Below are 21,751 nucleotides of genomic sequence, written 5' to 3'. Positions count from 1 at the left end.
CTAATAAGGATTGCTTGATCACTAAATAGAGTGTTTTGATTTCCCATGAGCAATTTTCCTACTTTCAATAAACATGACACCCTTGTTTGCGACCACCTTCCAAGTGGGATGAACACTTTGGTGTTTCTGAGTTCAGACACACTCAGCTTCCAAACCATGCAATCAAATAATTGAATAGGCAACATGCTTTTTTATTCATTGGAATTCTATCATTTCAAATAAAGAATAACATCCTGACCAAAGAAGAACAGTAGAGATCTAATTATGAAGAACATAGATGAATCTTTTGTCGTGGTGTGCTCTTGTTGGCAAAATCTTTCCAAGCGAAAGGAATTCATGATTTATCCGCCGCTGACTCAATGATCGATCAGTCAATGCTGCGGCAGTCAGCATCCACCTCCAGATATTGCTTCGTTCTTAATTGTTGGGAGAAAAAAGAGAGAGTACAGTGTCTTTTTTTTGCAAAATAATAAACAAAAGTAAAAAACTTCGTTATGAAAAGTTATCGAGCCTTTTCATTCCTCTGCGTTCTCAGCATAATATATCGTTTTAATATGTAAAAAAAATCACAATGGATCTTCTAAGTGGCTGTTGATTACATTCCTTACAGAAAGAAGATTTGTGATTTCTTAGAAAAATGGCCAGCCATTTATGAATCCAATGAGATAGAGCCGTAAACAAAGGACAAACACCCCCATTGAAAGGTCGTGCCGTAGTGGCATCTACTAGGAGCTCACTGAGGACAAGACTGATTTATGGTCTCAGTCCTTAAAAAAATTATGTTCATCTTGTTGTTTATATATATTTGTTTGGGTTTGGTTGTCCACTATGAACTTTGCTTTCTTTACTTAAACCCTCCTGCTTCTCTATCGTAGTCACCATCTGCAAGAGCCAACTCCTTTTATGTTGTGGGTTTTGCTTGGTAAGCATTCACTTTCGTTTTCTCTCGGTTTATGCATTTTACTTAATTTTTTTTTTGTCATGCATTGTTTTTTTTCCCTTTCTTTAAAACAACCTTCAACGAAGAATGATATATAATAGTTTTCTAAGTTGAAATGATAATTTTTTCTATGCTTTTGATGCAGTATTTGACCATCTACCGGTGGAACTCCATATAAATCAAACGCCACCGCTCATGGCAGAGCAGCTAAATGTGCTTGTGCCACATATGGGAATGGAGAGAAAATAAGTGACCAAATGGGCTGTTTGCTAAAACCAAGACGGAGAGCAATAAGTGTAGAGGTCCCTCAAAGTTGATGCCAGTGGCTTTTCTTGCCCATCTACTTTCAGGTAATTTATCAGAAAGAGCAGCACTTGTAACTTTCGGTGGCTTTTCTTTTGGATGTTTTCAATTTTTTTTTTCAGATTCTATTTTCCTTGAAAACAAGAACAAAAACATGTATGACAATCTACCGTCGAGTACTAACTCGACTAGCAAAACAAAAAATTAAGTTGTTGCAATCTGACATACATTGTGTCAAAAGTGAGAATTCGGAAGGATAAATGGTAAAAACTAGAGACTAAATAGAGGCCTGCAGATTCAAGACAATACAAGGTAGATTTAAGTGAGAGAAAGAACTTTGTGTGTTTTTTTTTCATCTTGTTTATGCATCAAATTTGATCAAAATTTAAATGAACTCAAGAAAAGGTCCCTCCCATCATTTATAGCTCTCGTCCCTCGTCTCTGTCACTTCTGCAATTGAGGTAATCTACACGTCTCCTCCATTTGCATTCTGTAATTAAATGTCTTGTCTGTTTCATGGAATTTCCTACTTTTCACATCGTATGGTGTGTGCATTCCGCAACTGTTGTGTGATTAGCAAAGGAAACGATGGGTGAAGAACAAGGCAAAGACAAGAAAGCCAAGGAAGCAAAGTACCACAAGAGCTACTTCGACGTGTTAGGCATCTGCTGCACATCCGAAGTCCCCTTAATTGAGAAGATTTTGAAGCCTCTTAATGGAGTCGATAAGGTAACAGTGGTTGTTCCAAGCAAGACGGTGATCGTGGTACATGACAGCAACCTCATCTCACAGCAGGACATACGTGAGTCGATCTGAACATATTAGAAAAAGGATCTCCTTTAACTTCATCATGCAACAAAAGATGGGCATTCCACTTTCATTTTCAATCTGATGCGGTTTGCTGTTTTCCTCAGTTAAGGCTCTGAACCAGGCAAGACTCGAAGCTACAATTCGCACACATGGATCTGCAAGCGTTGCCAAGAAATGGCCAAGTCCATACATTTTGGCTTGTGGAATGCTACTACTGGTCTCGCTTTTCAAGCACTTCTTCCATCCACTTAGGTGGTTTGCTATAGCAGCTGTTTCAGTCGGCATTGTGCCGATTATTTTGAGAGGCGTCGCAGCTGTTCGACGGCTTACGCTGGACATCAACATCCTTCTGCTCATTGCAGGTATTACTGTCCTTGAAAATACAGAGAAATGTTGATAGCTCCACACTTTGATCAAGCATCTCTTTCTCACATAACCTTAATTCGCATTCAAGGTGTTCTATCTCATAAATGCTATTTAATGTCGCAATGCTGATGCCTTTGAACAGTTGCTGGGGCCATTGCGCTCAGGGACTACTCAGAAGCAGCCTTCATTGTATTCTTGTTCACAGTTGCTGAATGGTTGGAAACGAGGGCCAGTCACAAGGTTAGTATGAGTACTCTGTAACGGACCAAGGGTTCTTCTTTTACCCGGTTGATGCAATTTCTTCGGTCTCATCTTACGTTTACAATCCTTAGCTACTGTTTGTTGTTTAACGTACATGTATCACTGAGCAATAGTTTTAAGAGCTGGGCAATTGTAAAAGAGTATACTTTTTGTTGTAAAATTCAATGCATTCTCAGTGCATCAGGTTTTAAGAGCTGAACTGAGCTAGATGTTCTAACCTGCAGGCTACTGCTGGGATGTCATCACTGATGAGCATGGCTCCTCAGAAAGCTGTTCTAGCTGAAACAGGTCAAGCTGTGGGCGTCGACGATGTCAAAATCAACACCATCATTGCTGTCAAAGCTGGAGAAGTAATCCCAATAGACGGAATTGTAGTTGACGGACAGTCTGAAGTTGATGAGAGAAGCCTCACCGGAGAGTCCTTCCCAGTAGCCAAGCAGGCCGACTCCCCGGTCTGGGCTGGAACACTCAACCTAGATGGTAACATGTTCCCACAAGTTCGAAACTGAAGAGTGCAAGAATTCATTAGCGATCTCTAACTAGCTTTGCAGGTTATATCAGTGTCCGAACGACCGCTCTTGCTGAGAATTCTGCCGTTGCTAGAATGGCAAGATTGGTCGAAGATGCACAAAGCAGCAGATCAAGCACACAGAGTCTGATAGATTCTTGCACGAAGTATTACACACCAGGTCTGTAGGCAATTCATGTTATGGTTTTCTTCGTTTAAGCAATGATATAGTTTCTTTGATTCCTCATCTCAATCTATCTTTTCGCAGCCGTGGTGATAGCAGCTGCAGTAATCTCAATTATTCCTCTGATAACAAAGGTTAAACATCCCAGAAGCTGGTTTCAATTGGCACTAGTCCTTCTTGTGAGCGCATGCCCGTGCGCACTCGTGCTATCAACACCTGTGGCAACTTTTTGTGCACTCCTGAAAGCAGCAAGAGTAGGGCTTCTCATCAAAGGTGGAGATGTTCTTGAATCCCTGGCCAAAATAAAAGTCGCGGCATTTGACAAGACAGGAACCATAACCAGAGGAGAGTTCACCATTGTGGAATTCCAATCCACAAGCAGCAAGGTCGCCCAGGATACACTTCTTTACTGGTAAGTTTCTGTGGAAATTTGCAGCAATCCCTACCCTTGTTGATGTAATTTGCAGATTTGGAAATTGAATAGATGTTTACTTTGTTTCAGGGTTTCGAGTATTGAGAGTAAATCTAGCCATCCAATGGCGGCTGCATTTGTTGAACATGCTAGGTCACGTTCCATTGAACCAAAACCAGAACATGTAAAAGAATTCTGCATCTACCCTGGAGAGGGAATATATGGAGAAATACAGGGAAGAAACATTTATATAGGTAACCAAAGAATAGCAGCAAGGGCTTCATCTGAGACAGGTACATTCAGAACGTTGGCCATCAAGTTTGGTCATGTTGCATTTACATCTTGTTTTAATGATCTCAGTTTCGAGCTCGGAGAGACATGAAGGTGTCACCTTTGGATATGTGTTCTTGGACATGGTTCAAATTGGAAGATATGCCCTCTCTGATACATGCAGAGCAGGGGCTGCAGAAGCTATCAAGGAGTTGAAATCATTAGGCATAAAAACAGTAATGCTTACAGGAGATAGCAAAGAAGCAGCAATGCATGCACAAATCCAGGTACTTCAAACTGTTTTCTTGGAAAAAAAATTAGACGACAGAAACCAAATGGCATTGTTTACCTTTCTGACGTGTTGCCTGTTTAACATATAGCTAAACCATGGCATGGAAGAAGTGCACGCAGAGCTTCTACCCGAAGACAAAGTGAAACTGATAGGTGAGCTCGAGTCGAGGGAAGGCTACACGGCCATGGTTGGCGATGGGATGAATGATGCACCAGCTTTAGCGCTGGCAAGCGTAGGAATCTCAATGGGGATATCAGGTTCAGCGGTTGCCATGGAGACGAGCCACATCACTCTGATGTCAAATGACATCGGTAAGATCGTCAAGGCCATCAGGTTGGCGAGGAAAACACGTTACACGGTCATCACAAACATAATCTTCTCCATGGTCACTAAGATTGCCATTCTAGCACTTGCATTTGCCGGACACCCACTGCTCTGGGCTGCTGTCCTTGCGGATGTTGGCACTTGCCTGCTGGTGATCTTAAACAGCATGATGCTGCTGCAATCAAAAACTTCTTCAGGCAAAAAATGCTGTGGCTCGTCCCATAAAACATGCTCCGGCAAGCCGAAAGGTGCGCGTGGATCCTCAAGCACCTGTGCCCAGTCTGGCTGCCATGACCACAGGAAGGCTAATGATGAAACAGTCCACCAAGATCATCATGCAGAATCGCCATGCCGTTCCCGCTGTGGCCATGCACGAGGTGTGAAGGAAGAAATTATGCACGACACTTGCATGGACCAGGATCGCCAAGCAGAATCACCATGCCATTCCCGTTCTCAATGTGGCCATGCACAAGGTTTAGAGGAGGAAGCTGTGCACAGTCATTGTCATTCTCACTGTGGCCAAGCAATGCATTTACAGGCCGCAGTTAGTACTTCAACAAAAGAACACTTGGTATCGATTGCCGATGCATGCCAGACTAATGTCGGGTCACATAGCCAGAAACATGGTCGTGAGCAGGACATTACCAGCCAAAAGAATGCTGGGTGTTGTGGCAGCGACGCAAATAAGTGTGGCAAGGAAGAAGGTTGCTCATCTTCACAGGGAGCAATAACAGGGAGAAGAGAGATTGGTGGATGCTGCAGGAGCTACAGAAAGGCCTGTGGAAAGAAAGATAGCTGTTGTGCAAGTGAAAGAATACAACTACCTGAAATCATAACAGAGTAGAAGATGAGTAGTCAATATTAGGAAGAAAATAAGGGAGTATGATATTAAATTTGGAATGGAGTTTTTCTTGGGTAATCCTTTTTAATCATACAGTTTTAGAGCTCAAGATGATCATTCAACTACCAACTCGTAATGGTTATTTTTTTTTTTACAGAATTGCAAACATACAGATAACTCTTCTTTGCTACGTGATATTGTTGGATGATTCTTCTGTCCAAGATGCAAACTATAATTTTTCATGGACTAGAAAGGTTTTCTTTGATGATTAACAATAATAGTGTTTTGATTCTATGGTTTTAGAGTGAACTTAAAGTGAGATATCTAACTAATGTGAAATGATCTTGGGCTATAAATATAAATCCTTCCACAATTAATAAGTCGGGGGAAAAAAAAAGGGAAAGAAGATAATTTAAAATATTTAAATCGTATATTAAAAAGGAATTAAATTATTTGAAAAAAAAGATTAAAAAATTATTTATAGGGTTTAAGAAAGAGTTATTTGTGTTCAGGATTAGGAAGGGGGCAGAAATGATTATCAATAAAGCAGTTGGCTTCAGATTAAGTCATTAGTAGGCTTACAGAACAATCGAGCTTCCGGATCCCGCAGAACCGTGGCCGCCCACTGTGCACGAAAGGAATTACCTCTACTTTTTATACGGGCATTTAACCGAACAAGACGAAGGCGATCGGCCGAGCGAGAGGAAGAGGAAGAGAAGGGGCAATGGCTGCACGATTTCTTGTCTTGAAGCTCTCTCAATGCCGCAGAACCCTGCAAGCTCTACCTGCTGTTCTCTTCTTCCGATCCTCGCTGGCCGCTCTCCTTCATTGCTCTCCGCCTCTCCCTCCTCTCCCCGCCCCAGATCGTCTTTGTGACTGTCCCGTCCGATCCCTCGTGTTCTCCGCCTCGATTTCCGATGGAGAACGAATCGAGATATCCGGGAGAAGCGACGGAACCCCACCCCCGCCGTCCGATGTGGGGCGAGATTACCCGACGGGGGAATTCGAGATGAAGGAGCTCGGATGGTGGAAGAGGTTGGGCGTCCAGTTGAGGTTGTTCTTCGCTCTCCCTTGGGAGCGGATCGAAAAGGGTAGCGTGCTCAAGATGCAACTTCGCGGAAAGGTTGCTTCTGCCGTTTCTTGTCGAATGTTAATTCTTTCTTTTCTTTATCACTCAAAGAAGCTTTTTTGGCTTCTTTTCTCAGATCCCTCAGCTCAGCTTTCTCTCTCTCTCTCTCTCGCTTATCGGCTTTTTACGCGGCAACTATTCTTAGTTGCATTAACATTTTGCGCACTATGAGCATGCATGATTGAGTAACCGCCATTAAAAATGATGCATTACATAGATTACTAATAATATTAGTATTACATAAAACAATGTGCCGAAGTATTGTTGTCTTTGCAATTGCGAATGCCCTTATATTGTGATGACATGATTTTTATTCAGCATCCGGTGCTTCTAAAACATAGTTATTTGCTAAAATATACAAACGACTAGAAAGAGCAAACCAGATCATTTTAAAAAGAAGATCAAACTTGTTGTCTATAGCATTGTCACACTGTGCTCATCATATAAATTCCCTGTTTAAGATCCACTTTTGATAATTAACACAATATTTATGATGTAAGGATACATGTAAATCCTCCAATCCTCCTTTTTATGTGTGTTGTGTGTGTGTGTGTGTGTGTGTGTGTGTGGGGGGGGGGGGGGGGGGGGGGGGGGGGGGGGGGGGGGGGTTGGTTTGAGGCGGCAAGGATAAGGAAGAGAGTATTGCAAAATGTGCACCTCTATTAATACTTTGGTAAGATACTATGAAATACTTTACTAAGATATCAAAGTTTACTATGAATATTTTCCTACTCATGTTTGAAATCTCATATTGTGTCGGGTGGCACAGTCCAAAGTTCATTCCATTAAATTACTATTCAACATAGGAAATATTGTGTTAATCATGTCGATGAGTAAAATATATCAACATTCAATACGCTTTGACATGCTACAAAATGCATCAAGATAAATTAAAATAATATTTGTTATCTTGTTGTAACTTGTGGTCGTACAAAATAATTTAAAATTTGTATCATTCCATTGGGTGAAAGTTTAAACTTCTTTTTCATCTCTTCCCTCCTTGCTCTCCAATTCTCCACCAGCACCATACGTCAAAGCATCAACACATTAGTGAAATAGTATTGTTCTAGTCAAAGTCAAAAATTCTTGCACAACTTGAGATTTTGAACCTTGTACCTACTATTAAACTATGGCCAAATTTGTACACTGTGATACTTCTATATGATGCTACAATACTTGTTCAGGACATAACAATTGGTAATTCTTTTTAATTTTGAACTAACATGTTAGCAGCACCTTTGATTGCTTCAGTTCATTGGAGATGTGTTGTATTTGCAGATATCCGATCAGTTATGGACACGCTTCTCCTCAGGACTATCTCTGCCACAAATATGCGAAAATTTTTTAAAAGCAACATATGACCCTCGTATATCTGGTATTTATCTTCATATAGAACCACTTGATTGTGGATGGGGGAAACTTGATGAAATACGAAGGCATATACTGAACTTCAAAAAATCAGGTGAAGATACAAAATCATTCTATGAAAAATTTAGGAGTTTTTAATCAGATAACTTCTCTTTTTAGGTAAATTCATTGTGAGTTATGTACCTGTGTGTCGAGAGAAGGAGTATTACATTGCATGTGCTTGTGGAGAGTTATATGTTCCTCCATGTGCCAATGTTGGATTATATGGTTTGGCACTTCAAACAACATTTGTTGGTGGTATGTATGCCCACCAGTATATCGTGCATATGTTGAAATATCTAACTGTATTTTCCAAGTCTTTTTGCTTTGTTATATAAATGCTAGTGATTTTTAACAACTTGCTAAGCATTATAGCAGATCATGATTGTCAATTGAGTTTGCCTTGGCTATTTGTATGATTTGTTGTATAAATCTCGATTTTTTGCATACTAATCATTTGCTTTGATTTGTTTTTTGTTCGCTTTTCCCTAAAATATTCATAAAAGTTGAAATAACAGCAAAATTTTAGGATTGAAAATGCATATAATAATAGTACATCACCTTTTGGATTCATTATGGACATGCAGTTGTGTTCCTATTGCCTATGATAGCTTTGGGAGGAAGCATTTTTTTATGCCTCAAACATTACATGTTATAACAAATTGATACATGAACTAAGGTTTTTACTGTTTTCCTATCTGATATTTCAAATTGCAAAAAGTGTGTACCTCTTTACACTCTCCTTCATAAGGTGCCAGAAATGATGCATGACACTCACTTGGTTCCCCATCAGAACACAACTTGCCTCTCACACAGGAAAACTCATCACAAAAAATTTGATAGATTGAAACATAAAACATTTTGATCTGAGTACCAAGCATCAGTGCTTACAAATATTTCTGATGCTGAAGCTGTATCACTCCAATGATTGATTTTCTCACATTGATTGAGGTCCATAGATTAACAGGAAGAGAAAGACTACTCAAGGGAAAGGCATTCAGGACAACTGAGGTTTGCTTGAGCTTCATCCAAGGATCTTATGGAAGTTTCCAGTGCAGAAGGCAACGACTGTTAATTTTTTCGTGTGCTTCCTGTGTGATAGGTCAATTGTGATTCGAGGTGCCAAGCAGGAGCCACATGGCATTTTCTCATCTTATGATGGAGAATCCAAACATGATGCATATTTATAATAGTTTTGAAAGATTGGATTGTCAAAGTTTGAAAACTTCAGTTTGAGTATATTGACATACACACGCGCGCGCGCGCGCGCACACACACACACACACACACACACACAACTTGATATCAGATTGGATTTTCGTGTGCAGTTGTCCAAATTGACTTAATGTTCTTGTCGCTTGTGCATGATTGTCTCTATGGTTTGTTAAGATTGCCAATAATTTTGCAGGTGTACTAGAAAAAGCAGGTGTCCATCCAGAAGTTCATAGAATTGGTCCGTACAAGAGTGTGGGAGAGCAGCTCACTCACAAAAGCATGTCTAAAGAAGTTCGTGAAATGTTCAGTTCTCTGCTTGATAGTATTTATGAAAATTGGCTCAAAACAATATCTTTGAGTCAAGGTATCTCCTCATGCACTTTGTTGGGATTGAATTTTCATGTTTTCTAGTTTAATAATTAGTATCTTGGAATCTCAAACTTTTTTCAAGGAAAGAGAAGGGAAGAAATTGAGAATATTCTTAATTCTGGAGTTTATCAAGTTGAAAAACTTAAAGAAGAAGGTTGGATAACGAACATAATGTATGATGATGAGGTGAAAGTTTCTGACTGGCAAATTAATTATTCATACACGAGGTGCATGAAATAGTATCTTCATTAGACCCTTTTGATTAATCTTATTATTCTGTTAATTTAATATTTTTTAATTACTAATCCTTCTAAGATCAATGTCTATGGTTATCAGTTTTCAAAGTGAGGCATCAACATAACTTTTGAACTGCTTCTGTGATTAAATTTACTGATTTTTTAAGTAGTAAGACTGCTAAAATGCATATCCATTTGTTTTTATAGTTTTGCCTCATATCAGCATGCATCATAGAGGCACTTGGATAGTTCTTTTTTTCCATAAAATAATTTTTTATCTTGATTGTCTAGTTGTGGTTTATGATAAACTTTCTGTTTAATGGACTTCTATGGTTTGGTCCTAAATGTGGATCTATGTGATATTCTTATGTCAAGAATCCTTTCAAAATGCTCTAACAGATGATTTGTTTAGATTATATATCAAGTTGCTAGCTCAGCAATTGAATTTAAATATTTGTTAATAATGTTGTATTTTGATCAAACAGAAAGTATGTTTTTAAGCCTCTTTCTAGCGATTTAATTTAAACATTTGTTCAGAATTTTACCTTTTGTGATTACATAAAATGTATGTTTTCTAGCTTAGGATGCAAGCATGATTTACTTCACTAGATGATTTTTAGAATTTTATAAATATCTTATGAAACATCTAACTATTTTCTATAAAATAATCATCTAAAATACCAATGTGAAAAGATACTGACTTAGAAATACTTAAGCAAACTTAAGTATAGAAAAATTATGTCACACACATTGTAGCTAATACTAATAAGTTATTATCACACATATTTTTTATGACATCATTATAAATAATAGATATTCTTTTCTTCTGAAAAACTGTATAATCAATTTGATTCCAATAAAGGAAGGTCTTTACAGACAAGGATGTGTGTGGGTCAGGAGACATAAAAAATCATTACAGTTCATATTGTAATGGATTTATTTTAGGGATAACATGAAAAGTTGTCTTTTCCATCTCATTGGCCTTGGTATTATTTGAATCACAAGATGATCCTGGTATTACAGATATTTCCAACTTAGATGTCTCCTTCAGGAAGATGTATTATTCTTTATAACAGTGGATAGTCTAGCAGAAAATTTTCTATATCTATTGTAGTGATGTCGATCAATGTTAGTTTTCCAGTTACAGAGGTTGTTGAAGGTAATAAGGGACCAGTCAAGGAGTTCCTTTTGACAAACCCAAAAATGTTTGCTCTTCTTTTCCAGAAACTTTGGTCACTTTTATGAATGCTTGAACTAAGGAAAAGTTTCATGTTCTATGAAAAATTATTGAGATGTTAAGCTTCAAGCTTATGGAAAGTTACCCAAACAGTTTGAGATAATATTGGCAATCAATGTAAGTTGCTTCTGTATTTCCAATGAAAAATGCTTTCCATCCTTTAGTTGCATCCTTTCCATCTTGGATTAATGTACAAGCATCTTTTATATAACTCCTATATCCAAAATTCAAACTATGGAATTAGTTTACAATATTCTAACAGTTTTTTCCCTTTTCTATTTGGTTTCTTCAATTTGAAGATTTTTTCTTAGTAAATTCGATGATTTTTTATGACATGAGGTAGGTCTTGTCGATGCTAAAGGAGAGATTGGGCCAAAAGCATAAGAAAAAGCTTCTCATGGTGGACTATAGGTAACAAAAATCTTCAAAAACATTTATATTTTACTCTGGTTGGATTGCACTAGGCGTTCTTATATGCCAAAAATAGTGTAGATGGTCACGACTTGCTCGACAATATGGAAATCATGAAAATAATAATTGTGGATACATGATTTTGTGTCTTATGTAATGTCTCTTTCTATTCAACAATTGCAAGTGGAAACCAATTTGTATTATTTCCTTGAGATGGATATACTAAAAGAGAGTTAAAGTGTTATGTTATTTTCATCGTTTCAGTATTATTTCATTGCTATTAGTTTTATTAACTGCAAACTAATGTTGTCCCACTGGGGTCATACTGCTTTCTTTCATCTTGAAACTTTGTTTCCAGCAGCAGTAGTTATTTTCATTCTTTGTTGTTGTAGCTTTCACTGGACCATACTAGAGATTATAGTTGTTAGGGGGCTTGGGGCTGTACTACTTAGACAATTAATAAGAATAACACATTGCCTAACCAACTAATCATACAAGTGTTTAATTGTTTGCTTCAACAGCAAATACACAAGAGTAAGAAAATCAACTCTTGGTTTAGATGGCGGCAAAGAGCCAATTGCCATAATCAGAGCTTCTGGGGTCATTACCCGTACTAGAAACCCTTTCAGTTTTGCTAGTTCTGGCATCATTGCTGAACAACTAATTGAGAAGATTCGCAGTGTCAGAGGTTGGTTCACTAGCTGCATGTTCTTATGCCAAGTTGGCACCATTATTTCACGCTTGTAAATTTAAAGGATTTATCTGTATATTTTAATTTTTGCCTATAAAGCTGCCTACTTTTCATTATTAATGCATTTCACTTTTCTTCATTTTTTTGCCAAGCTACGTTGCCAACATTATTTGTTAGATAGCATTTGAATGAATTAAGACTTCTATCGTACACCAAACTCCCTTATCCAAGTTGTGGGCTCAAGTTGAAATGTCTTTACCACCTAAACTTCTGGTGCAAAGCTGAAAAATTAGCTTCAAGCGTGTCTATTGAGCTTCACATTTGTTATTCAAACAAACAAACAAAAAACTTTGTTTAGTCAAGTTTAGCTTTGTTGAAACTTGAGAGCTCATGCTGGAATTCATGTCTATGATTATTCTAGTTTATATATCAAACTACTGTGTATAGGAAACAGGATGGTGGATAGTGTCAGCTTTAAAGAAAATTTGCAGTTTTTTTTTTTACTTTTGATAAATATGAGTATTAGTGATTTTTTTTTATTGATATATAATCTATGGTTCTTAAGTCGGAGCAATTTCATTCTTTTCTTGCAGAGTCAAATAAGTTCAAAGCTGTTATTTTAAGAATTGACAGCCCTGGTGGTGATGCTCTGGCTTCTGATCTGTAAGTATTTATGGCTCTTTTTTTTTAACCTGTGTGAGGTATTAGTACTATTGCTAACAGAAACTGTCATCAATAATAGAAATAACACCACAAAAGCTGTTAAAGAACCTAGATAGTTGGCATAATTTTGTGTCAAAAATCCTTACCTATGGTCATGGATCTTAGTTATATTTGTTACAAGTCTAGGATGTCACCAACAACTTTCATTATGTGGGTGCTAGGATATGCAAAGGATGGACTTGAAGGCGCCCTACAAATGATAGATCACATATGCACTTTGATTCATGATAAAAAAAAGGGTTCTTTAATTGTTGTGGTGCAAGGTCCATCATCATAAGATTATAATAGTAACTTGGAATAGAAGTACAGTTTCTGGAAATATATAACAGGTGTGCTATGGTTGGTAAAGATTGTGAGAATAATTTTGTCAATGTTAAGAAAATAATCTAAAATTATAGCCTGACGCCTATTTTTGAAAAAGAGATCCTAACTTAAAATATGGATATGATGTTAGCATTGGGATTTCACTGGAGAAATAAGATCCATATAGCATATAGTAGAGAAACTTAATAGTTGATACTCAACGTTGTTAGTTGTTGTTCTAAGTTAATGGCAATAGAAAATACATGTTCAAGTCATTGTCATCCTGTTAGGCATTAGTTGTAAGGCTGATGTAGAACATTAGTTTTTTTGTCAATCAAATACAATATCAAAACTAGAGTAAACAAATTATTCTACAGTTAGCAATATATTTGTAGATGATGAGAACTATTCCAGAACAAAAAGGGACCATGCCTTTTTCCATAATTCACTATACTTCTTGCAGTTGATAGTCAATGACCACTCATATTAATGAACAAAAAATTGTGCACTTTTGTTTGTATCAATACATGAATAATGTATGTGCATGATGCAGTATGACAAGTGACTATGATTTGTCAATTTCTTCTAATTGGCTATCTTGTTTTTTTTCTCTCTTATTTTTTATTTGATAATGTCAGATTTCATGTTCAGTTCGTTGTCTAATTTGATTTCTCTTTTCCCAGAATTTGGAGGGAGATCAAGCTACTTGCTGCCTCTAAACCTGTGATTGCATCAATGTCTGATGTTGCAGCAAGTGGGGGATACTACTTGGCTATGGCAGCAGGAGTTATCTTAGCTGAGAAGCTCACTTTAACCGGTTCAATTGGAGTTGTCAAAGGTGATTTTACTGCTTTACACACCCCTGTTGTCTATCTAGGAAGGTATTGCTATGCTTTAGAAAATTTGATTTTTAAGGTATGCTGAGACTGGAGATCCTGACTCCACCCAGGTAAAGTGCTGTGGTTTCTTACTTGGGCATCTATGATCTCCAAAAGAAAGTAAAAACGGAAAAAAGAGAGGAAAAAAAAGGTGTGCTAATCCCAAGCATTTGCAGGGAGGTTTAGTTTACACAAGCTGTATGGAAGGATTGACTTGAACAAGGAGATTCTGTCTAGGGGTCAATATGCGGAGCTTAATGTTGCTGATCAGCGTCTTCTTAGGTGAGGCTTTGTCGCTTTTTAAAGACAATTTTATGTGATCCATTGCCAGAGAGGTATTGAGTACATAGCTAGGTAGCGGATGTTTTAAATTGAAATCTCACCAGCCTAAAGTTAGAAGATGTTTTTCATGTCTAGTATTGTGTCTTATCACTGATAGCTATCTTGGTGGCAGAAAAATGTCATAGTAGCCTTATTGTAGGTACAGGCTAATTTGTCTTTTAATAGTTAAAATATACTATATAAAAATGTTACAAGATGCCCTTGTGATATGAGGTCTTCACCTTCTTGTGAAAATGTTATTAGTTGTACAATGTTTCTCCAAATGGAATATTGAAGTATCATCGTCTTAATTAGATTGGTCATTCAGTTTCAACTCAATTTGGTTTCTTTTGCAATTTTAATTTATTTGGGATGACATTGACACAGACCAGATGAAGCAGAACTCTTTGCAAAGTCCACGCAGTATGCTTACAAGCAATTCCGTGACAAAGCTGCTTTATCACGATCAATGACTGTAATGATTGTGACACATCCATTGTCCAGCATATTGCTTTTCATTGCCCTGTTACCTTCACTAAGAGATGTTTTGTGACCAGATAGATCAGATGGAGGAGGTTGCTCAAGGTAGGGTCTGGACAGGCAAAGATGCAGCTCCTCGAGGATTGGTTGATGCTATTGGTGGATTCTCACGAGCAATTGCCATTGCAAAATTCAAAGCTAACATAGATCCTGATACTGAGGTTTGCTTCACTAATTTCATGATTCAGGCATTAATTCCTTGGTTCGATAAATTGAGTGTGTACTAATTTATTTTCACCTGAATATCTTGTGTTTTCACTAAAAGGTTCCTGATCGAGTAGTTAGTTGAAGTAATTCTTTGTTAATTCTATAATGATTGGTGTTTGCCAATGGTATGTCCTGGCCCCTTAAACCCCCTCCATAGTTTTTTCAAATTTTACTGACAAATTTTCTTTCTTTGTCAAAGTGTCGTATATAATTTATCCACTTTTGATATCTCTTGCTGAATGTGTGGAACCAGTGAAAATGATCTTTAATTTAGTCTCAGACTCATCCGCCTCAGTTTGATACATAACTATCACCTAAAAACTCTACCGTCAACTGATGGCTACATCTGTTCTTCCATTCTCTGTTCATATTGCAGGTTCGATTAGTTGAAGTGTCAAGGCCTTCACCAACATTAACAGAAAGATTCAGCGCCATCAGAAATTCTCTGTTTGGGCTGGACATAGCAGCGAATGAAGTATTGCAGGATCTGATGAACTCTGGCGAGGTTCAAGCACGAATGGATGACATTTTGCTTGATTTAACGGGTAGCACAGCAGATGCTAAACGCCTACTACACCTGATAAAGGATTGTTTCGGCTAATTATATTCTGGATCTTCCACAAATGCTCAAGTTGTGGAGGCGCGAGCAGATCAGGTTCTAAAACTATGATTTCATACATATACATAGGTCAATATTGTGGAGGAAATAAATTTATTCACAGGATATCACATCTTTGGGTTTAAAAGCCATCAAGCTGTGAACTCTCATACGTTTGTCTAAAGCTATTATACATCATGGGTCATGTCTTCCAATGCATGTTTGACATCTAACATAGTGAATTGGTTAATCATATTAGTAACCATTTGACATTGTCTTAGAGATGTGCTGGCCCTGATACTTCCACTGAATACCTAGCCTACGACTTTTGAAATGCAATGGGACTTAACAAGCGATCTCCTTCAGATGCAATCCATAGTTCTAATATGTGTGGAACACCATAAACATTAATTCTAATATTTGTGGAGCACCATGACATCATTAGCAAATCCAATTAAAACTATCTTTTTGCATATAAAATCTTAAAAAGCATAAACCACAACCATCAGGAAACACTGGTACAGAATTTTTTAGCTTCCTGCAATGCAATTTATCAACATAACAAAAAATAAATTACCTAATTTGTATTCTACAAAAGGTAGATACAGACGACCCAAATATTTACATATTGGTAACTTTGGAGCTACAATCTTCCGGTGTGCGTGCGTACTCACATAGCACTTGCTGCATTTACAAATCTTGAAGCTTCATGTAAAACTGGGCTGCAACACCTCGTCCTCCTCCTCAGGTTCCTCCACCCTGATCGTCCATCTCTCATTCTGAAGATCATCTGTCGGCAGCTGGAACCGGCAAAGGGGGCACGAATTCCGAATTGCCAGCCACGGCAAGAGGCATTCCTTGTGGTACAGGTGAGAGCAAGGTAGCCGCTTGAGTCTTTCATTCACCAAGAACTCGTCTTTGCACACTGCGCACATAGCAATGGATCTGGCGATGCCCTCCTCCGTGAAGAACACAGACGGAAGACTTTCGACCACCGATTTGGCTGCAGGAGGGCAGTCCTTGATGCCGACGTCTTCCATCAGTACTTCATAGGAGTCTAAATCCGAGGTCGCCTCGTCTGGGTACGCCATCTCGTCCTCGATCGTGTTGTCGCTTAAGTCGTCGACGACGTCAGGGAGTACCTCCCACGCTGCGTCCTCGTAGACGTAGATCTCGAGTGCTCGCTCGTGTTCTGTAATCGTTAGAGATCCCTCGTCGTCACCGACGACCGGGATGCTAATCGAATCCCTTCCCTCGATGCGGGCATCCACCTCCTCCCACTCGAACCCCTCGACGGAGAGCTGAGCGCCCAGTTCAAGATCATCGGCAGCCTGATCTCGTCCTTTGCCGTCGTCCACATCCGCAATTGCCAAGAGCTGCTGGTTGACAGAGTCAGAGACCGATTCGGACCCGGCGGCGCGCGGCGCTTGCGAATCAACCGGGAAAGGCACGGAGAACTCCATCGACGCAGATGGGATGCCCATCCTCCGGACGTTTAAGAACTCGTCGAGTGACCAATCGATCTCGCGCTCCTCCCACTCGGACATTAACCTTAGCTGCGAGGGGAGGCAACCGGAGTCGATCTCCTGCCCCGACGCCGCGGAAACCCTATAAAAGGTAGGGTTCCTGGGTAAGAGGCAGGAGGCGGAATCTTCGGAGCAGGGTGTCGGTGGAAGGGAGCGGCTGCCAGGAAGGAATGCCTCAGAAGCGTTCGCCATGGATGATGATGGTTCGTCTTCCATCGGAGGCCGACCGCGCGAGAGACAGATGGGGGCTAGGGCAAGGGATCTGTTTGCAAGAGAATTATCGGTCACGCCTCTGGCACGGCAACATATATATATATATAGAGAGGATCCGGTTATCGGTCTTTTGACGGCTTCAACAAGTGGAGTAGATTCTATCGGTTTACGGTTCAAATTGAACTCAGGGCTTACGTGGCGCTTATCTACGGGGTAACACGAGGCATGGATGGATTGGGCCAAGCTGTTTGGGCCTCTCAGCGGATCACAGCGGCTCTGAACCTGAAGGATTAGCGGATTACTGGCATGGATCGCGGACGCAAGCTGCTGAAATTTATCTGGATGGAAAAAAAGGAGAAAAATAGAAATAAAAATATGAAATAAGATGTTCAATCTTTATTATTTACCTAATAAGGAAATAAAATTGACATAAAATTCAATTTTTGAAAATTATTTTAAGCAAAAGTTAAAATTATTTCCAATTGTCCATTGACGTCCCTTTCAATCACTTTATGGTTTAATAAATTCAAATATATATATATATATATATATATATATATATATATATATATGACCCGTTGGATTTTAAAAAAAATAATTTAGGTAAATTTCTTTAATTCCAATAAAATTAAATATTCGATTAAAATTGAATTGAATTAAATTAATCATAAATTGAATTTTTTTTTTGAATCAACTGAACTGATTAAATTTTTTAATAAAAATTAAACAAATCAAATTGATATTTTATCAGTTAATTTAATTTTTAACCAAATTAATTAAATTTTTTAAATATTATAAAAATTTTATTAATTAATTAAAGATTTATAAATTTATTTATTTAAAATTTATAAATTATTTTTCTAATTCAATTTATTTAATTTATTCAATTTAATCGAATAAAAAATTTTAAAATTAAAATTGAATCAAATTAATTAATTTTTTAAAAAATAATTAAAAATTAAAATAATTGAATCAAAATTTTTAATTCACTCGATAGATTTATTTATTCCAATCAAATTTTTAAATTCCAATCGGAGGGATCATTTTGGGCCGCACTTTCCTTTCCCTTCCACCCGCTCAACCCGCAACGCCGCTCACCTCCACCGCCACGTTGCTGTCTCCGCCAACGACTTCGGCCCTGACCAACTACCCCTCCCGCCAATATAAATTAAACTCTCCGTATTCGTCTCCATCTCCCTTCTTTTTTTTTTTTAACTTGCAATATTCCCGTCCGCCATCGATTTCGCCGGAAAATGTATCGCGCCGCCGTGATCGCCGTCCTCTTCGTTGCCGCGGCCGGATACGCCACCGCCGCGGACGTCCCCGCGCCTGGTCCAAGCTCGGAGCCCGATCGCACTGCGCCTATTCATTCTCCGGCGAAATCCCCCTCGTCCGCCATCCCCGCTCACTCCCCTGCCTCCGCCGTCCCCGCTTACTCCCCTGCCTCCGCCGTCCCCGCTCACTCCCCTGCCTCCGCCGTCCCAGCTCACTCCCCTGCCTCCGCCTCCGCCCCTGCCAACGCCCCCGTTGCCTCGAGGGGACCCGTCGCGGCCCAGGCTCCATCCCTTTCAACTGAAGCTCCGGCGAGCGACGCCTCGCCGTCGTCCTCCCCGGCAGCAGCGCCGGGCCCGGACTCCGACGACTTGGATGACGAAATCCCGACTGACGCTCCGCTCGCAGGAAGTCCGCCGGAGCCATCCACCGACGAATCCACGGAAGAGGCTATGAGCCCGGAGGGAGATGAAAGTAGCGGAGCGAATGCACATGGGGCCGCCGGCGCCGCCCTTGTCGCGCTCTCCGCCGTTTTCCTAGTGTTTCTCTCTTAAATTAGGGGACGCGTCACTCCACGTAAATTTAAAAAAAAAACAAATGGCGGGAAATGCTCCTTTAAACACTGTAACAATTTGATGAGAATTGTCGAATGATTTCATTCAATATATTGTTGTTAATTTTTTTTTCATAAATCAGAATGGGAGAATAAACCAAAAGAACTCAGTCAAAACAAAAACCTCAAAAGCTGTAAGGAACTGCTAAAAGGAATCAAATTCAGGAGAGGTATCGATCCCTTTCTCATCGCTAGCAGGTTCAGCCTTCTCTGTTCTTGACGACGAAGGCCGTGAAAACCTCTGAGTATCGAAAGGCCTTGGGATTTCCGGGGGACTCTCGCACCGTATTAATGCCCAATTTATGCCGTCAAAGAATGGATGCTGTTTTATTTCTGCTGAGCCACGCTTGTATGCGAGCCTGCATTGTGGCTCTTTCACAAGGAGCTTCCTTATCAGGTCCCTCGCAGAGAAGCTCACCGTCGGGGAATCCGGGAACCGCAATGGCTGCCCTACGACATTGAACAACGTGGCCCTGTTGCCCGATCCCTTGAACGGGGTCTTACCGAACAAAAGCTCGTACAAGAAGATGCCGAAGGTCCACCAATCGACCGCGCTGCCATGGCCCTCGCCCTTGATGATCTCTGGGGCTAAATACTCATGTGTGCCGACGAAAGACATAGACCGAGCATCTGTGGGCTCTGCTACAAGCTCTGGCAAGGGAGTAACCTGGTTCCCTGCGTCAGTTTTAGCTTTGTGGTTCTTCTTGGACTTGGAGAAGAAACGAGGGCCGAAGCATGTTGCCGGAGCAATACAAGAAGGTTGGACACACGATGTCGGTTCGATGCAGGCAAGGCTGTTCCCCGGCGATGTTTCAGGTTTGAAGTTGGATTTTCTGATCAATGATGGGCTAAATGCACATTGGAGGGAAAGGTCGAAGTCCGAAAGCATGATGTGCCCATCCTCCCTAACCAGGATGTTTTCTGGCTTGAGGTCACGGTATATGATGCCGAGCATGTGTAGGTATTCAAGTGCCAGGAGGATCTCCGCTACGTAGAATCTGCAATTTTTAGATTAAAGATTACAAAATTTTCAAACTAAAAGATATGCATACAAAGAGTTCATCAAGTCATATATTGACTAAGTTGCAATTGAGGTTCAAGGTATGAAGAAATCCTTGTTGGGATCAAATGAACAATTAATAGCAGTTATTGGTATATCAAACTGCAACATCCATTTATACTACTCCTTACGATTGGATTCTGTATGTTTTTGATACTTTCATCAATGACAGTCGAAGTTTGAACTCAAAACCAGACACTGGACATCATCATCTCAAACAGAACAGTCAAAACAAATTAACGAATGCAAGGCATTTATAGGACTTACTTGGCTGCTTGCTCAGAAAAATGTTTCCCAGGCTGCCTTTGCCGTAAGGTGTGCAAATCTCCCCCTGGACAGAACTCCATCACCAAACATGAGAATTTTTCAGTCTCAAAGTGTGAATACAGTGTGGGAAGAAAGGGATGGTCCAGGCATTGCAATATCTCCCTCTCTGTTTGAGCTCTCAAAAGTTTCTTACGGCTCGTTAAGTGTCCCTTGTCCATGACCTTCATGGCGAAATAATTCTCTGTCCCAATCAGCTCTGACAGATAGACACTGCCTATATCTCCACATCCCAACTTCGTTAACAGCCTGAAATGGTTTAAGCCAAGAACAGTATCTCTAGCACGCACAGTTTGAATTGCTTCCCACCTCAAATCATTTGCCTTGTGGGGTTTGCTGAGGCTACAACTCAAGCTACTGTATGAATTCTCATCACTGTTAATGCTTGTGCTGGGCTTGCCCGAGCTACTTTTTCTGTTCTCAGTAGCATCTGCTTTGTCATTAGGCTTAGCACTTCCGTCGGTCTTTGTTAGATCCTCACTTATACTGTATTCCTGGCTGTTTCTTTGGTCTCCATTACCTTCCAAGATCATGAACCTGTATGGCTCTACTAAAGCTGCAAGATCTTTTGATCGGTTATTAATAGAAGTTGAAGGTGCATCATTAGTTTCTAATGAGAGGACAGCCATGGATGGAACCTTTTCTGCTGCAGGAACAATAGATCCTTCTGAAACTTGTATCTCAACATGATCTATTGTGTTGTCTGCAACGGCTGGTGGTCTTTTTGATGATGAAGACCCCAATTTGGACTTTGGAGCATGTTGGCTAGCATGAATATTTAGCTCTGCTTTGTGATTGCTAGGTAGTTTCAATTGTTTCTCTGGGATGGAGATAGACCTTGAAGCCATTAATCGACGATGTGCCAAACCAGCTGAACGACCGAAAACTTATTTTGCTATCTATATGAACATTCCATTACAGAAGTAAGGATTCTCCACCTGCAATCCAGTATCCGTCATCAAAAAAA

The 21,751-nt window shown here is 39.6% G+C and overlaps 4 protein-coding genes across 6 annotated transcripts; 2 read left to right on the top strand and 2 right to left on the bottom strand.

Annotated features, from left to right (window-relative positions):
* The first annotated feature begins 1,113 nt into the window (after nucleotides 1–1,113).
* Nucleotides 1,114–5,697, top strand: LOC141831910 (putative inactive cadmium/zinc-transporting ATPase HMA3). 2 transcript variants are annotated; one of them, XM_074719342.1, is made up of 10 exons: nucleotides 1,114–1,290; nucleotides 1,826–2,045; nucleotides 2,158–2,415; nucleotides 2,562–2,659; nucleotides 2,905–3,160; nucleotides 3,232–3,369; nucleotides 3,457–3,784; nucleotides 3,875–4,077; nucleotides 4,145–4,341; nucleotides 4,435–5,697. In XM_074719342.1, exons 2-10 carry the CDS (start codon nucleotides 1,832–1,834, stop codon nucleotides 5,512–5,514), a joined length of 2,772 nt encoding a protein of 923 aa, XP_074575443.1. In that variant the 5' UTR covers nucleotides 1,114–1,290; nucleotides 1,826–1,831; the 3' UTR covers nucleotides 5,515–5,697. The 2 variants fall into 2 exon arrangements, with proteins under 2 accessions (XP_074575443.1, XP_074575436.1); XM_074719335.1 differs by having other exon boundaries at nucleotides 1,821–2,045.
* A 504-nt stretch (nucleotides 5,698–6,201) lies between these two features.
* On the top strand, nucleotides 6,202–15,912 carry LOC141836171 (serine protease SPPA, chloroplastic-like). Of its 2 annotated transcripts, XM_074723597.1 has the most exons (13): nucleotides 6,202–6,634; nucleotides 7,919–8,102; nucleotides 8,168–8,305; nucleotides 9,456–9,626; nucleotides 9,714–9,817; nucleotides 11,448–11,515; nucleotides 12,037–12,203; nucleotides 12,800–12,869; nucleotides 13,916–14,070; nucleotides 14,287–14,392; nucleotides 14,819–14,906; nucleotides 14,989–15,132; nucleotides 15,555–15,912. In XM_074723597.1, exons 1-13 carry the CDS (start codon nucleotides 6,236–6,238, stop codon nucleotides 15,777–15,779), a joined length of 2,019 nt encoding a protein of 672 aa, XP_074579698.1. In that variant the 5' UTR covers nucleotides 6,202–6,235; the 3' UTR covers nucleotides 15,780–15,912. The 2 variants fall into 2 exon arrangements, with proteins under 2 accessions (XP_074579698.1, XP_074579705.1); XM_074723604.1 differs by lacking the exon at nucleotides 8,168–8,305.
* A 310-nt stretch (nucleotides 15,913–16,222) lies between these two features.
* Nucleotides 16,223–17,571, bottom strand: LOC141846945 (uncharacterized). Its single transcript, XM_074734965.1, has one exon. It carries the CDS (start codon nucleotides 17,516–17,518, stop codon nucleotides 16,484–16,486), a length of 1,035 nt encoding a protein of 344 aa, XP_074591066.1. The 5' UTR covers nucleotides 17,519–17,571; the 3' UTR covers nucleotides 16,223–16,483.
* Nucleotides 17,572–19,543: 1,972 nt separating this feature from the next.
* Nucleotides 19,544–21,696, bottom strand: LOC141834067 (serine/threonine-protein kinase D6PK-like). The gene is made up of 2 exons (XM_074721516.1): nucleotides 20,728–21,696; nucleotides 19,544–20,398 (listed from the first exon to the last, which is right to left on the bottom strand). Exons 1-2 carry the CDS (start codon nucleotides 21,630–21,632, stop codon nucleotides 19,546–19,548), a joined length of 1,758 nt encoding a protein of 585 aa, XP_074577617.1. The 5' UTR covers nucleotides 21,633–21,696; the 3' UTR covers nucleotides 19,544–19,545.
* Between the last annotated feature and the right edge of the window lie 55 nt (nucleotides 21,697–21,751).

Source organism: Curcuma longa, chromosome 1, assembly GCF_044706935.1.
Source record: "Curcuma longa cultivar G26 ecotype Majalengka, Jawa Barat chromosome 1, ITB_CL_G26_1.1, whole genome shotgun sequence".
In the NCBI taxonomy this organism is placed as follows: domain Eukaryota; kingdom Viridiplantae; phylum Streptophyta; class Magnoliopsida; order Zingiberales; family Zingiberaceae; genus Curcuma; species Curcuma longa.
The sequence above is the reverse complement of the archived record's forward strand: the minus strand, read 5'-3'. Positions and strand labels throughout refer to the sequence as shown.